The sequence below is a fragment of the Artibeus jamaicensis genome, unplaced genomic scaffold (assembly GCF_021234435.1).
Source record: "Artibeus jamaicensis isolate MK-2021 breed Jamaican fruit bat unplaced genomic scaffold, CSHL_Jam_final contig_233, whole genome shotgun sequence".
NCBI classification, from domain to species: Eukaryota; Metazoa; Chordata; class Mammalia; order Chiroptera; family Phyllostomidae; genus Artibeus; species Artibeus jamaicensis.
In genome coordinates this window covers 34,088,444-34,104,686 of record NW_026521486.1, presented here as the reverse complement: position 1 = coordinate 34,104,686, position 16,243 = coordinate 34,088,444, and the positions used below count along the sequence as shown (strand labels likewise).

Sequence of the window (16,243 nt, the reverse complement as noted above, 5' to 3'; positions counted from 1 at the left end):
TACATTTGAAATTGGGAAGTGTAATACCTTCAAGTTTGTTTTTTCTTAAGAGTATCTTGGCTATTTCAGCTACCTGGTGGTTCCATATGAGCATTAGGATTATTTTTCTCAGTCAGGATGGCCAAGCAGTCTAAGGAACTGCATTCAGGATTATTCTTCTCTGTTATTGTAAAAAATGCTATTAGGATTTTGATAGGGACTACACTGAATCTGTAGGTAGCTTTGAGTAGTGTGAACAACTTAACTCCATTAGGATCTTCTAATCCATGAGCATAAAATGTCCTTCCATTTCATTACATCTTTAATTTCTTTCAGCAATGTTTTGTAGTTTTCACTATACAAGACTTCATCTCCTTAGTTAAGTTTATTCTTAAGTATTTTATTCTTCAGGATATGATTTTAAATAGGATTGCTTTCTCAAGTTTCTTTTCAGCTAGTTCATTATTAGTTAATAGAGCTGCAACTGATTTTTGTATGCTGATTTTGTAGGCTGCAATATTGCTAAATTTGTTTCTTAGTTTTAACAGCTTTTTTGTGGAGTCTTTAGGGTTTTCTATATATAAAATGATGTCATCTGCAAACAGAGATGACTTTACTTCTTCCTTTCCTATGTGGATACCTTTTATTTCTTTTTCTTGTATAATTGCTCTAACCAGGGCTTCCAGTACCATGTTGCTTGGAAGTGGTGAGAGTGACCATGCCTGCCTTGTTTCTGAACTTAGAGGAAAACCTTTCGGTATTTCACCATTGCGTATGATGTTAGCTGTTGGCTTTATGAAAATTATTATAATAATGTTCATTATTGTATTGAAGTAGTTTTTATTTCTAGGTTTTTGAATGCTTCTATTATGAAAGGGCATTGCGTCTTGTTAAATGTTTTTCTGTATCAATTTAAATGCTCTTGTAATATTTATCCTTCATTTTGTTAATGTGCTGTATCACATTAATTGATTTGTGTATGCTGAACCATTGCTGCATTTAAGAGATAAAATCTTACTTGATCATGGTGCAACAATGATCTCTTGATCATGGTTGAAATTGGTTTGCCAGTATTTTGTTGAGGATTTTTACACCTGTATTTATCAGGAATATCGACCTATAGTTTTGTTTTTGTTTTTGTTTTGTAGTGTCTTTAGTTTTGGTGTCGGGATAATGCTGGCCTCAATAAATGAATTGGGGAGTGGTCCCTCCTCTTCAACTTTTTGAAGGAGCTTCAAAAGAATTTACACTAATCGTCTTTTAAATGCTTGATAGATTCACCAGTGAAGATATTTCAGATTTTACTTCTTTCTCTCTCTCTTCTTTTAGTCTAGCTAAAAGTTTGTCAATTTTGTTTATCTTTCCAAAAAACCAACTCTTAGTTTCAGTGGCTTTTTTTAAAGAATTGTTTTTCTATTTTCTATTTTGTTTTTTTCTGCTCTGATTTTTATTATTTCCTTCCTTCTGATAAATTTGAATTTTGTTCTTTTTCTAGTTACTTGAGAAATAGTTAAGTTCTCAAGATTGTCCATTATCTTCCAAATGAAAGCAAAAAGACTGTAAGGATGCATAGAAATCTATTCTTAATAATATTAAAATTTTAATCACATATATGTGCTTACATCTATAAAATAATAAGTTTTATGTATACTATTTTATTTTGTTTATAATCCTCACCCAATGATATGTTCTACTGATTTTTTTTTTGAGAGAGAGAAACATCAACGTGAGAGAGGAACATCCATTAATCAGTTGCCTACTATCTATGTCTTGACTAGGGATTGAACCCTCAACCTATGTATGCACCCTGACTGGGGATCAAACCTGCAACCTTTTGGTGTACAGGACAATGCTCTAACCATCTGATCCACCCAGCAGGGTAAGTTTTACATACTTTATAAATCATAACAATATTAGAAATAGCTTTTTAAAAACTTAGATAGACCCTCTACTGTATGAGTGATATTTAACAGATGTTGAAACATTGAAGATGTTTCTTTCATTGAGATTTTTATTATCACATTAAGAGGTAAATATTAGCTTTGGGTGTGTGTTTTTAAATTCAAAAATTCTCCTTGCTAACATGTCCAAGATTCTGAATCTCAATTTCTACTCCTGCCAAGTCTGAGTCTCCCCCAAACTTTCTCATCTTAATAGCTTCCCATTTACTGAGTTTCACACCAAAAATCTCTAGGCCAAGGATATCTTTTCTCTTTTTTCCATTCTCACAACTAACTTATTAGCATGTCAGATATGATCCATCCTCAAAATATTATTTGAATCCAACCATTTCTTGCCATCTTTACAACTGTCACCCTAGCTCTTGTGACACCCTCACCTCTACTATCACAATAGCTTTGAACTCAGTGTTTTGTATTTTTTTTAACATGCCTCAGCAAATATTTTGTATTTCAACCAATTACACACACACCGCTGCAACAAGAATTTTGTGAAACGTTACTCCTACTATATGCAATACACTCTGATAATTTGTATTTATTTTTAAATGGGTCATAATCTAGTAAATTGATATTAGGATCTCTAATTGGTGATCTTTGATTGAAAACACCTTTTCTCATTAGTCTCATTGCTTTAAATCTTGCCCCTCTATAGATAATATTCTACCCAGCAGCAAGAATGATCTTTCAAAACACAAGTTATACCACTTCTCTGCTTATAATCCTGTGATGGTTTCCCATCCACTCAGAATAAAATCCCCATACCTACCTATGAACTGCAAGGCTGTGGACCTGACCGCTTCCTATCTCTCTGGCCTCATCTCCTACTACTGACTAGAACTCTCTCCACCCAAGCCATGCTGGCCTCTCACTGATGTTCAAACATATCCAGCTCATGACAGCTGCTGGGCCTTTGTACTACCTAGTTCCTTAGCTAGAACACTCTCCAGATCATCACATAGCTCACTCTGACTTCATTTGACAATCCACTCAATTCTTCACTCCTCAGACAGGCCTTTTCTAGGCATTGTTTCTAAAATTAGGTCTTCCTGCCCCCTATCATTCTTGGTCTTCTTATCCTGCTTTAATTTACTTTATATCATCCTGGTGTTATAATATATACTTATATGTTTATTTGTTCATCATCTATGTCTCTCAATAGATATTAGTTTCATGAGGGCAGAGATTTCTGCCTTATTTCCTATAAGTCCCTAGGACCTGGGTGGTGGTGGGGAGTCAGGCAAAGGCTGAAACTTGGATGTTGTACAGACGATGACATGCTTTTCTCACCAAGCCCTCAGAGAACCATTTTTCTCTCACTGTCTCTCCTTGACTCCTTCAATTCTGTCCATTCCTCAGCTCTGGAGCCTATTATCTTGTCCCAAAATGGGAGCCTTCTCCTCCTAATCTTACAGCCCCTAAAGTTGCCTTTAATAAATATTCCCTACCTCATCTAAACATAGAACCCTCTCATGTCCATAAAATTCTCCATTCATTTTCTCATGCATAGTTAAAACCCATAACCAAATCATTTCATGTGTGGCCTCTATATGCTTTTGTCTGTTTTAAATCATATCTAGAAGTCAGGGGTTGACCCATCCTTACACTGATAGATAATGTTTACCCATTGCTAGGTCTCCAGAACATTTTTAGTGAATGTTATGTCAAATTTCAAGAAAAAGGTAGTGGGGAGTTAATAGCTGCAAGAACATAGGTTTTGAGGCCAAACTTATCTAGATCTGATCCCAGCCATCACTTAATCCTACTTGGGTGCCCTTGGGAAGTTATTGAACCTCTCTGGAGATAAATGTACATCAAGTTTGTAGCACTGCATGCAACACAGTAAGCTCTCATCAAATTGCACCTACTATTATATAACTAGGTTTCTTGCATGCCTAGTAGATAATACAGAAGACACACTTACTCAGAGATGACTCTAGTGCAGGCCTCTCTCCAAGTAGTTCTTTGTTGCTAAATAGAAGAATTTCAATGCTCCCTTTGTTGGGGACGGTATCTGTGTAAGGAAGCTGCATATCCACTTAACCCACGACTTTACCACTAAAGGAAGCCTGGGCTCTTGGCTTCTTAGAAAAAGCAGAAGACCATTTTCTTCAGAGTTCCTTCTGGTATTAATTTACCTTTGGCGTTAAGTTTCCTTATTCAGGGGGAATAAAATGGGTTTTTGTTCTTCTGGATTTTTGTTAAAGCAAACTTGACCTCCAAGTTTGCTTTAAACATTTTTTTTTACTTTGTTAAAATTCAATATACACCCATGTTCATTCTTTCCTTCAAAAAGCATTTCTTAAGAAAACACTTAGTATAATACTAGCAGCTATATAAACGGAGGTCCACAAAAGATAGAATCACTGCCCTTGTTTAGTACATGTGGTTTTCAAAGTGTAAAATTTCAGGAACTTTCCCTTAATCACAAGAATTAAAGTGAGAGGAAGAGTAATAGGGTAAATTATTTCACATGGAAAGTCCTCTATTCCTTATGACTTTTTTCACTTGAAATGTAATTAACTACCACCCAATGTGATGCATTGTAGCCTGAGGTGGACCATGGAACATGATGGCATAGGAGTCCACAGACCCAGCATCCAGTTCTTCCATTAGTAGATCACCCTGTGGATTTGCCAGTAACTCTCAGGCCTTCATCAATTCACTTTGTATCCTTATGACTCTGCCTTATGTAGAAGTATGAGGCTTCACTAAATGATATCTAAGGCCCCTGTGGTTAAAAGGATTCTATAGTCTGTAATGCCAAATTTCTTCTCTAGAGAAAATAACATTATACTGGCTTTGACAGATGTTAAAGTTCACTATTTGCAATTTTGAATATGTAAGCCAATTTCAAACAATGCTATGATTCAAGATTATTAGACAAGATGTGCCCTCTCAAGAAGTGTCATCTGAAATCAATATATACAACTTGGAAAAAATAAACTGAAGGCCATGGCACAATCTCAAACGTGTCATATTTATAAAGCATGGGTTTCTTATATATAAATGATTGTCACCTGGAAAGATATTCTTTTCTGAAATGAAAATATTCCAGCCTGAATCTCTTCAAAATCTCTATCAATTTGACAAACTCTTTTTCAAGAGATAATTTTTGGTTTCCCAAGCTGTTCAGCATTAATCTGCAAAGATTTAGTTTCTCTTCCATGGCATATCTGAATTCCTACAAGGAAAAAAATCACAACACAAGCTCTACTATTTCAGTGTTAAATATAACTATATGGTAGAGGCAATATGAAATGCTGTGGTCATGCTCGTCTCAATAGTATTCACTGTTATCAGTCCCTAAAATTCTAGGTGAACAGACACTAATTCTCAATTGCCCAAAAGCTGATTATCCTTCAAGTTGATTATCTCAGTTTAACAAGTACATATTGAGTAATTATCATGTGCCTAAAATTGAATTTCATTTCTTTTACTTAAGATTGTGGGTCCCTGTCTTTTTCACCAATCATCAGAATTGCTTTAGAATAGGATGGGACAAGGAAATGCAATTAAGTCAATATTTGTTGATTAGCATGTTCAAAAGCAACTTTAAAAAAGGTTAGTTTGTCAAAGAGGTTGAAATGAATATTTCAGAGTTTTCAGAGTTTCCTTCTTGCTTTAGCTTAACTTAGAGGCTGATGAACATTAAGTTGTCTGGCAATCAAGAAGTAGAGATAATAAATGATGGATAAATTAAAGAGATTTCTTTTTGTGGTTCTTTTCTAAAACTGGAAATAGCTGCCTAAGATGTTTATGCTTTTCCAATGTTCTGCAAATTTGGGGGGTAATAAAATGTCAGAGTCTCAAGAATAAGATTCTTTTGTACAATGACCATTCTACCAAAGTCAGAGAACTTTATTAGGCCAATTTTAACTGGCTTAAACTAGCCAATTCTCACAAGGATTCAAAGAAAATACACTCCTACATTAAATCATCTTATTTATTCTTTGTTTCTCCAACACACTGCACATATTCTCACACTCACTCACTTTTTCCTCATCCTCTCACCCACACATGCATTTATACACACTCCCTGTCCCCCACATACACATTTATACACATCCCCAGATACACAATCTTCACACGTCATCAGACTAAGACAGCAGAAGATGACTAATTCCTCAGAAATGTTACCATACATAGTAAGTATTACCTGGGTTTCAAAAGTAGAAGGAAAACTGGGAAAATATCAAAATACGGAACACTTACAGTAAGCTTCTTCTCCCACTTGTCTTTCACGGTAATTTCTGGATTAGTTACCCACTGTAGAGAGCTATCAATGAGGGTTTCCACTTCAGAAACTTCTTCATGCTGGAAAAGAGTTTCATGTCTTCAACTAGGAATTCAGGTAAAAGACATATACAATAGTATATATTTATTGTAGCATATACACATACTACAATACGTAATAGCATGTTACATATGCTATTATATAAGAAGTACAGGTTTACTATGAGGGTCATTAGGAAGACACCAGAGAAAGTTCCTTCTCATCTGATGCCACCCAGTGACTTGCCTTTAACCCAGGACGTATCCATCTGTAGATGCCGACTCTCGTCAGGTTCTCTGTACATGCCGAGTACACATGGACAGAATTGTTTTCCAGAGTGAAACCTGCATATTTTCCTTCTCCTCTCCAATAGAAGGAATCAAGCATTTTAATGCATTTTTTTCATCCATTAAACTAACTACTACCATACATGCTGGGAACTGTGAAAGGGATTAGAAATACCAACATGAGGATTCACTGCTTTCTCTGACCATCTAGAGTTTCCAGTCAAATATCACAATCAGGAAAGAAGTACTAGCCATTAGCTAGAAGGAAACTGTTCAATAGATACCATACCCTTGGTACTAAAGAGTGACCTGCAGGAAAACTATGTTCAAGGAATCCATATCTAATGGCCAACCTATTGTCCTGATTGACTCAGAACTGTATCAACTTCAAGAACGTTTGAGAAAAATCTTCTCTTTCACAGTAGGATTAATTTGGGGCTTAACAACACACACACACATACATTTGTGCTCTGCAAGCAGGTTGTAGGTCAGTTATCTGCAGAGATTTCTAGCCAGTGCATCATGAGAGGTGTGTGCTATACAATACCAGCTTCTGAAGAATAGCTGTGAATTCCACTCCCTTTTGTTCAAGCTCTGTCAGTAATGACAGCATCTCTTGGTCCATCATCGTGTCCAGAGATGACAGGCTGATTAAACTGCATTCCCACTCAGCTTCAGTGTTCTGAAACAATTACCAAAATGTTCACAACTCTGTCTTGCTAATAATGAATATTCATTATTTTTCTTTTATGAAAATAGTCTGATGGAATCCTTCTATATCACTAAAAAACTGTTTACATTTTTTCTCTAGTGTGCCTTCAACTTACCATTTATTTGTTCTTAAGAAAATATCATTTATCCCAGAGATAACATTTACATGTGGGTACTGTCCACTGCTATGGCTGTAATTCTGTGAACATAAGGGAAGGTAAAGAAAATCACAGAAAAAAAAATGTTGGGGGCAGGGTGCTCAGCAAAACTCATTGAAAACAAACTGGTTTCTTTGGTTTTACTTGCATTTATAGAAGACGGTCTCAGATAATGTTTCATTAAGCACATTTCTTATACTTCTCTCAAAGTCTCTCTCATCATATTTTAGATAGATCTAACTTTCTTCTTGCCATTGGTTGGAAAAAGGTCAGAGGACTCTCATGTCCAGATTGCAGTGCAAAGGCAATCTTCTTCCCCCGTGAGTGGGGTAAACTTCAGAGCCAGAACTTGGCCAGCTGTTGACCGCCCCTGCTCAGAAGTATAGAATTTCCCAGCCTGGCATCCTGACATTATCATTATCTCAGAGGCCTGAGGATGAAAACACACTGCCAGGGCACACTGGCCATCATGTCATTGAGTCTGGCAGTTTGGCTCAGTGTCAAAAACCTAGGAAAAAGTGATGAGTATTTGAAACAGAATGTCAGGAAAGCCCCTCCCTCAGCAGAATGTCCAAGGCTGTCTGAGACGCGTCAGATGAAGGCAGCATATGTTGCCCCTGCATCCTTGGCAGAGGAAGTTCAAACGGCATTTTGCCCGAAGACATTCTTCCTCTCCTTCCAAGGTCATATCACAGACAGCTGAAAACTGGAGGACATTCTAATATACCTACTGTCCACAGACATAGAAAGACCATCAAAGTGGCGAAAAAGCAATTTGCTAATGAAGCATTTCCTAACATAATCAGCACAAAACTGGAAAGTATACAAGAGTGAAAATATGGTGTTGGGGGGGAGTGTTGGGGGGTCCCAACATTTCATCCCCAAGAAGCCTTTTGATTATTTCTTCACATGGTGTAAAGACTTGGGTTTACCTAATAAACAGATATTTTTTTAAAGTAAGAATTCATTTTGCCATTTTAAAATTAAACATATAAAAATGCTAATTTCTATTCAGAATGTAATAATCACTGTCATTGAATTGGATTTGGTGCAATTATGTACTGAATTTCATGCTGTTTCTGAGCACCTTTATTTATGGTTGATACATTTACCACAGGGGATTGGGAAAGTACTGGAAAATAGTTCCTGGATCTCTACTGCTACCTTTAGCGCCCCCCCCCCCATATTAGAGAACATGAAGGTAGTTTGTGCTGAAAAATACAAGAATATGAAGGTTTCTGAAGCCCAGATTCACTGAATGCGCAGTTCCACAACCCTATGCTTGACCCTCCCTACAATTTTCGGCCATAATTTGAAAAAGGTCCGTTCTTCCAGATTGAGACTTTAGACTTGGATTCTAAAAACTATCAGTAGATTCTCTTAAAGTGTCAGAAGTGCTTTTCAGCAAGCCATGAACCTCCACTTAATAGTATGTTACCACAAGTAGTGATTATTTTTTAAAACTTTCCAATCTAATAATTACCTACCTCTGCAGACTGAGCAAGAATGAGTTCACAATGTAAAGATTTTTCTCCTTCAGAGATGATACTCTTATGCTCTCCACTGACATTCAATTGGATCCCATTCCTTGAGAAAACAAGAACAGTAATCCCATCGTGTTAGGTGTGCCTCCAACATTATGTTCTGAGTTCCCAGAATAGGCTATATTTATCAACAGTCAGTAAGCCTGTGCACGTACCAAGGCTTATGTAAAGGACTTAGGAGCACAGAGACAAGAGAAAGTGCCCACCCCCCAGGAGCTTCACAGACAAGCAACGCTAGGTGGTTACAAGCAAGTAGTCCACAATGATTTTTTTTAATGAATTGGGGCCAATAGTTAAAAATTTTAAAATTTCACTAAAAATCTAGATTTCTGGCTTTTCTTTAAAAAAAAATTCCAGAAGGTGTGGTCACATGGGGTTCGTATAGTCTTGATTTAACAATGAGCTAGAGCTAGGCAGACCAGCCCCTTCTGCCTTTATTGGGGTGATGCACTTTCTCATCTGGTAACTCTCACAATGTAAGTATGTGCACTCATCCCATTGGCTTTACTCTTGTCACCCAAGTGGCTCCTGTGGACTGCCAGACCAGCATATTATACATATTCAGAAACAAATGATTGTAATAGAAGATCATGTATGTTAGAATAGAGGTAAGAACAGCATGCCCTACATGCACTCAAAGGGTTACTTCCATCTTAAGGTAAGAGAAAAGCAATGGAAGGCCATGAAAAAGTTGTAAAAAGTTTTGTTAGAGAAAATGTCATGTACAAATGTACAGAAGAAAAGAATGTGGCATGGTCAAGAACTGTGCATAGCTCAGCAGACCAAAGACGTAGGGTGGAGGCTCACAAGAGAAGGCTGGCCAGGCGGTGCTGTGGACTTACAGGATGAGTTCCTGTTGCAAGTGCTGTAACTCACAGGCCAGTTTGTTTTTATCCCCTCGTAAGTTCTGGAATCACACACAACATTAGGCTGGACATGTCGCTCTGGTGGGGAGTTTATATTTACATTTACCAACCCCACCGTGCAAGCTGAGAGATTATTATGGTATACCTCTATCATGTTTCCATATTCTATGAGAGTTGACTTAAGTTCTTCTATCCTTAAATCCTTCTGCCAAGTAGAAGAGAAAATTAGTAGCTAATAAATGCATTAATTTACAAAATCATGTTTATTAAAATCCCTATCAATCTGAGTCACAGAAGAACTGTAAATGCCCAATGAGATAAGATCTTCTATCAGTCTCATAATGAAAACAAAACCAGTCTGTTTTTGTGATTAAAACCACACACAAAGTACGGGGCAAAGAGGCAGCTATAGCTCACTGGTGACAGCACGCTCTGTGTTTTTGCCTGACCAATGGGATCAAACCCTCAAAGATAATTCTTAAGGCCGAGTCAAAATTATATTTATTATTATTATACATTTAAGAAAAAAATCAGTCTTTACCAATTATGAAGACACCCAATTTCATTCAGCTCAAATGACATCTCTGTTAAAAAGTCACCATTTTGTACTGCAAGACCAGAGGCTACAGGTGATGTCTGACGTATAATTTGATCCCATGACTAGCGTGGTGCCTGGAACATGGGAAGTGCCCAGTCGATACCTTATGAACACTGGGCAGGAGTGCAAAGTGGTGGAAGTCAGAGCTGTGGAGGAAGGGAATGGCCACCCCTACCACAATATCACTATAGACAGACCAAGGAAAACACGCACAGTGACGAGATACATTTTTACAGTATTCAAAATCTTGGACTGCAAGCTATCCAGGACTTTGAAATGTCATAACATGAGGAGAAAGGAAGAGAAATATTGCTTTTCCTTTACTTCCTTATCTTGAAATGCGGAACTTTATTAACTCAGAACTGTGTCCTTCCTGTATCTCTTAAAGCCACCATAACAAGAATCCTTTGTTACCAGATTGGCAGTGATCCTAGGGTACGAGGATAAATACAATATCTATCATTCTATCTGTCTATCTAGCTATTTGCCCTATCTAATCAATCAATCAAACTAGGGAAAAAAATTTTCTTCTTTTTGCCCAAAATGAATGACTGCACACAGTTGTGTTATTATGCATTAAATTGCATCATTGTATCTGGCCATTGACTGATGAATTGGCACACTAATATTTGCATAGATTAATGAATACCACCAAAATTTAGAGGATATGATAAAACTTAAACCAGATGGAAAAGTCATTATTTTCATTCAAAAATATTTTTGTGAAGTTTTTGAAGGAAAGTCTAATATTCTTGACAAAGTATTAGAATCAAGTATTTTAATAGGGGGTAAAGTTACACAAATGTCCATCTCCTTTATCATTTGGATAGAGTTGGCCAATCCCACCGAACTTCATGGGGAGGGACAGAACTAACCTTCTGCAAACTTGCATCTTTATTAAGCAAAGTGCTCTCATGCATTTGTAACTGCATCTGAAAAGGAACAAAAGCAGCTCAGACCACTAGGACGTTCCTTTGGTAAAGGACAGTGCCGCAGAAACCATTCCAGTGGGGAGACATGTTTCTGAAGCACCTTTAACATGCATATGTTTTTCACTGTTAAAAGCACTTTCACATAAGCCTCACAACAATCCTAGAGGTTGTAGCCATTGGTCTCGCTTTATCAGAGTGGAAATCGAGACTGGACGCTCGTCAGAGACTTGCTCAATGTCATACACAGTTAGTGACAGAACTGAGCCTAGCATATGTCTCCAACTCTAACCAAGTGCCTTCCCCAGCAATTCATACTCCATATAATAAGAGGACATGTAGAGTCTTTAATTTTTTTTTGCTGAAAATATAATTCTAGATGAGAAATGAACACAGACTGCATGTGGACATTCAGAAGGCTCTTCCTCTTTTAAAAACTTAGTTTTAAAATGCTCAAGATTTCTTTTAGCAAGGTGAATAGTAAGGATATGTCAGTTCATTCAAACCGAAAGCGAGCTTGTTGGCACAGGATTCTAAATATAATATAAGTGATAAATATGTATATTCATTGAATTGAAAACCTGGAAAAATAGTCTGCATAGTCAGAAGTAGAATCATTATAATTGTACATGTTTGATATGACTTTATAGTTCTAAAAGTATTTTCACATAATCATTTATTTTGAGTTTACAACAAGCTCATGTATTAGAAAATATATCCATTTAGTACATGAGAAAATTGAGACTTAATGAAGTTAACTACTTACAAGGAAAAAAGAAAAATAGACACACACAACAGTATTGTGATTGGCAGAGGGAAAAGGAGATGGGGGGGCAGGGTGGGGAGGAAGAGCCCAAAGGGGGCAAATGGTGGTGGAAAGAGACTTAACTTTGCGTGGTGAGTGCAAGATGCAATGTGCAGATGATGGGCTACAGAGTTGTAACACTGGAAACCTGTGTAGTTTTATTAACCGAAGTCACCCCAATAAACTCAATTAAAAAGAAAAAAATAAAAAGTAAAATTGGTTTTGGTGATGCTTGCACAACTTTGTGAACACACCAAATGACACTGACTTGTCCATTTTCAGTGTGTGAATTTAATGGCATGTACATTGTTTATCAGTAAAGCTGAAACATTATAAAATAGAAATTGCCCTTTATGTAATTCAGACATCTTGAGAAGTACAAATGTTAAAATTTGTGACAAAAGATTATTGGATCAATGAATCACATACATCTTCATAGAGTAGTATTTACTTGATGGAAGAAAATATTTTATCAGTATTTGGGAAGTGCTTACTTGGTGCTCTGTGACAGTTTTAGACAACTCCTCAATATTCTGTTCCAATGTATATATATCCATAATATTCTTGGTGTTCTAATGCAAAAGAAGACAGTATTCTTAGATTTAAACCAAAAACTAAACAAAAATAAAAGAACACAAAGTTTTTTTTAAGGACGTAGTATTTTCATCATTAACATCATAGTCCACTTAAATCTAAGGGACAAAACTTTAAATGTTGTCCCAAAATAACATGATCCTTTTAACAGGACCATCTGAGAAGTCCCTGTTATCTTCCATTCACCCCCTAGTCATAGCTCTCACACTTATCATCACCAGCAGCGTGGCCTTTCATTATAGTAACTGCAGCATCTCACTCTCCAACCACCACTTCTCGTCTTTCCAGATTATGTCTTTCAGCAGCAACAAGCCTTCAATCCTCACTGCAACCTGCAATCCACTGATACAACCACCTTCTCATTATTCTTCCGTGGTCAAGCATTATAATCACTCCTTTTCACATTCCCTCAATCTCCTTGCCTCTCGCCTGCTTCTGAGTATTTGCTTAATTCTAGCTTGCCATTCACTCTGCGCCCACATCCTTTCAGATAAACCTTGTTAAAAAAAATGAACCAACAGCTCACATGTTAAATTCATAAACTTTAACCTCAGTGTTTACTGGTGACTATATCACATAATCCTAGTCCATTCATCGGGCCATTCACCTAAACCAGGGATTTGCAAACTACACCAACTTCTCCACCCCACTGGCACAGGCCAGCTCTAGCTGACACCCTGGTTTTGTAAATAAAGTTTTATTAGAACATAGCTATGCTAGTTTTTTTTTTCTATCATCTCTTTCTGCTTTCACACTACAATGGCACAAGGGAGTGGATGTGACAAATGCCTTTTAGCCAGGCAGCCCTAAAAATATTGACTATCAGGTCCTTTATAGAAAGTCTGGGAATTCCTTGCTTATTTTATCCCTTCTCAGTCCTTGAACTTCTAATACCTCTACCAACATCCTTACTCTCAGTCAATAACTTTGCTTTGTATGACACTGAGACATTAGAAACAATGAAAAGATAACTTCCCGAATATATAATAAATACCTTTTACTATAGAGAGAGCACTTGCTGATCTGCACACTTCTCTCCACCACTACTGTTAACTGCTTCATTCTAAGCTTCCATTGGCTTTTGCCTGGATTATTAAAAGGGCCTCTAACTGGTCTCCCAGCTTCCATCCCACTCGGTGTAAACAGCCAGAGTCCATACAATGCCCGTATAAGACTCTGTGGGTCTGGCTTCCAGCAGCTTTCTGCCAAACCTCTTGCTATGTGTCCCCTTTGCTCCAGCCACAATGGCCTTGCTGTCCTTCAAAAATAGCTGGCAGGCTATAGCCCAAGGTCTTTAAGCTTGCCATTTCCCTGCCTAGAATGCTTTTCCACCTGTAATCCTCCTTCTAATTTTAAACCAAATGATTAATTTCACAGTGCTACTTTTATCCTAACCACCCTGGTTTAAATTGCACTCCCCCACAATTCTGTTTTCTTTTTTTTTTCTCCACAGCTCTAGTCACCATCTAACATGCTAGGTTCACATGGGCTCTCTTGCTTAAGTTTGTCTTTTCAGCATCTAGAATAGTGCCTATGCCTAGCACATAGAGGTCTCAATGAACATATGTTGAATGGGTGAATGAATGAATGAGAATAGCCACCCAAACCATTATGCTGTTTGTTACTCTCCACAAAGCATCTGATTTTTGCCTCCTAGAGGAATCTTAGCTAAGAGTGACGCTTGTATGTGCTATGTCACAATGAAAGGTTCTAAGTCTCCTTTCTTCCTTCTTAATTCTAAACAGGTTTGGTACAACTCTTTGATGCTAGTCACTTGTCTTAATATATGAGAAGAAAGACATCTTACATTGGGAGCTTAATTGTATAGCACTAGCTTTATGAAAACTGACCTAATAACTATAATATATCCGAATCTAATGTAGGGTTGCTTTTCAATCTTTAACTATTTCTTTCCAATTCACTGTGAAACTTCTTTAATGTCTACTTGGCTCTTATTTTGGATAAATCTCCAGATTGTTCACCACAGCTTAATAAATAGTTTTGATGAACTTATATGAAGCCCAAATAAAAAATGTGTATAACACTTAACATTCAAAAGGTACCTACACAGAATTTCCCTCCAAAATAGTCACTTATGAGTAGCTTTGTTACCTCTTCTTTCAAAGATTTAATGCTGTTGCTTAAAAACTATATATTTTGCAAAGAATTATTTATTTTTAAAGATTTTACTAATATTTCCTAACATATATGAGGTACATTATGGTTAAACAAATAAGTTCACATGCATTACCTTAATCTCTAAAATAACTGAGGGACTAGGTATTATTAACTCAAAAAAGATAAATGGCTTTTCCATGATGAGACTTTCAGTGTATTTAAGATCTGCGTCTGAGACTCGAGATATTATGTAATAACAGAAAATTATTAGATAATGTCTACTTTAGATGTCTACTTTCCTTTTTGATATGTATAGTTTTTAGATGACTTAATTTCACTTCATCTTCAATCTAAATCTTTAAAATCCCATTTTTTTCCATGGATATACGCAAAGGTAATAGCATACTTCTGTCTGGACATGAAAATCCTACCCCTTCTTCATCATTTGTCATTTCAAAAACAACCTGGCTTTCGGCCCCAAGGAGTCTGAATGCTTCCATGATTTCTACTTAACCCGGGTCAGGACCCAGGACTGTGTGATTCCCAGAGGTTCCCCTGTGCCCGTATTTAATGATGTCAACATACCTCCTCTTGGAGACTCCGAATCTTAAGAATCAGAGACCGGTTTTCTGTCTCCTGATTTTTAAAAAGAAAGGTATTTAAGAATAGTTAAGAAGATTATGAAATACTACATATTTCTTTCTAAGACTATCATCATTCTTTCCTTTTATGAACTTTAACTATGGCATTGACATATTGCAAATGAATTTTGTCTGAAAATATTTTCAATATAGTTCAATATGTTTTTGGCTTCCAGTTTCTTGGGATCTGTGAGAAGTCACTATTCTCCTTGAGTCAATCTAACTATAAACAGTACAGAGGGAAAGACACAGCCTGGCTTCTTTCCCTGTTACCTACTGCCATCAACCTATGACAGGTGATGTGAACTCACCTACTTAAAGAGCACTTAAAAAAAGATTTTATTTATTTACTTTTTAGACTAAAGGGGAGGGAGTGAGTTAGAGAGGGAAAGAAACATCAATGTGTGGTTGCCTCTCACATGGCCCCTACTGGGGACCTGGCCTACAACCCAGGCATGTGCTCTGACTGGGAATAAAATCAGTGACCCTTTGGTTCACAGGCTGGCTCTCAATCCACTGAACCACACCAGCCAGGGCATCACTTTGAAATCACAGATTCTAGCTTTCTACTTTAAGTTGTTGATATTCTTAGGTTCCATATCACCAGAACATATGATTATTAAAAAATATTCTATAATTAAGAGTCCCAAAATTCAGAACCATCAGATAAAAAAATATTTGAAGACAAAATATATGCCCAAATATTAACAATAAATCTTGTTGATATGGTAGAATGAGGATTTTGTGGAATTTTTGTCAATATGAATTTCTTCATTATA

General features: G+C 36.8%; 1 protein-coding gene across 1 annotated transcript in view; it reads right to left on the bottom strand.

The window, feature by feature from the left end:
• Nucleotides 1-16,243, bottom strand: part of IRAG2 (inositol 1,4,5-triphosphate receptor associated 2) — a 74,361-nt gene that overhangs the window by 44,511 nt on the left and 13,607 nt on the right. Inside the window, exons 8-16 of the mRNA XM_037144825.2 lie at nt 15,409-15,459; nt 12,606-12,683; nt 11,253-11,309; nt 9,925-9,984; nt 9,756-9,820; nt 8,857-8,956; nt 7,048-7,182; nt 6,153-6,254; nt 4,958-5,121 (exon numbers count right to left, since the gene is read on the bottom strand). Coding sequence (XP_037000720.2) covers nt 4,958-5,121; nt 6,153-6,254; nt 7,048-7,182; nt 8,857-8,956; nt 9,756-9,820; nt 9,925-9,984; nt 11,253-11,309; nt 12,606-12,683; nt 15,409-15,459 — 812 coding nt within the window. The remainder of the gene's footprint in view (nt 1-4,957; nt 5,122-6,152; nt 6,255-7,047; nt 7,183-8,856; nt 8,957-9,755; nt 9,821-9,924; nt 9,985-11,252; nt 11,310-12,605; nt 12,684-15,408; nt 15,460-16,243) is intronic.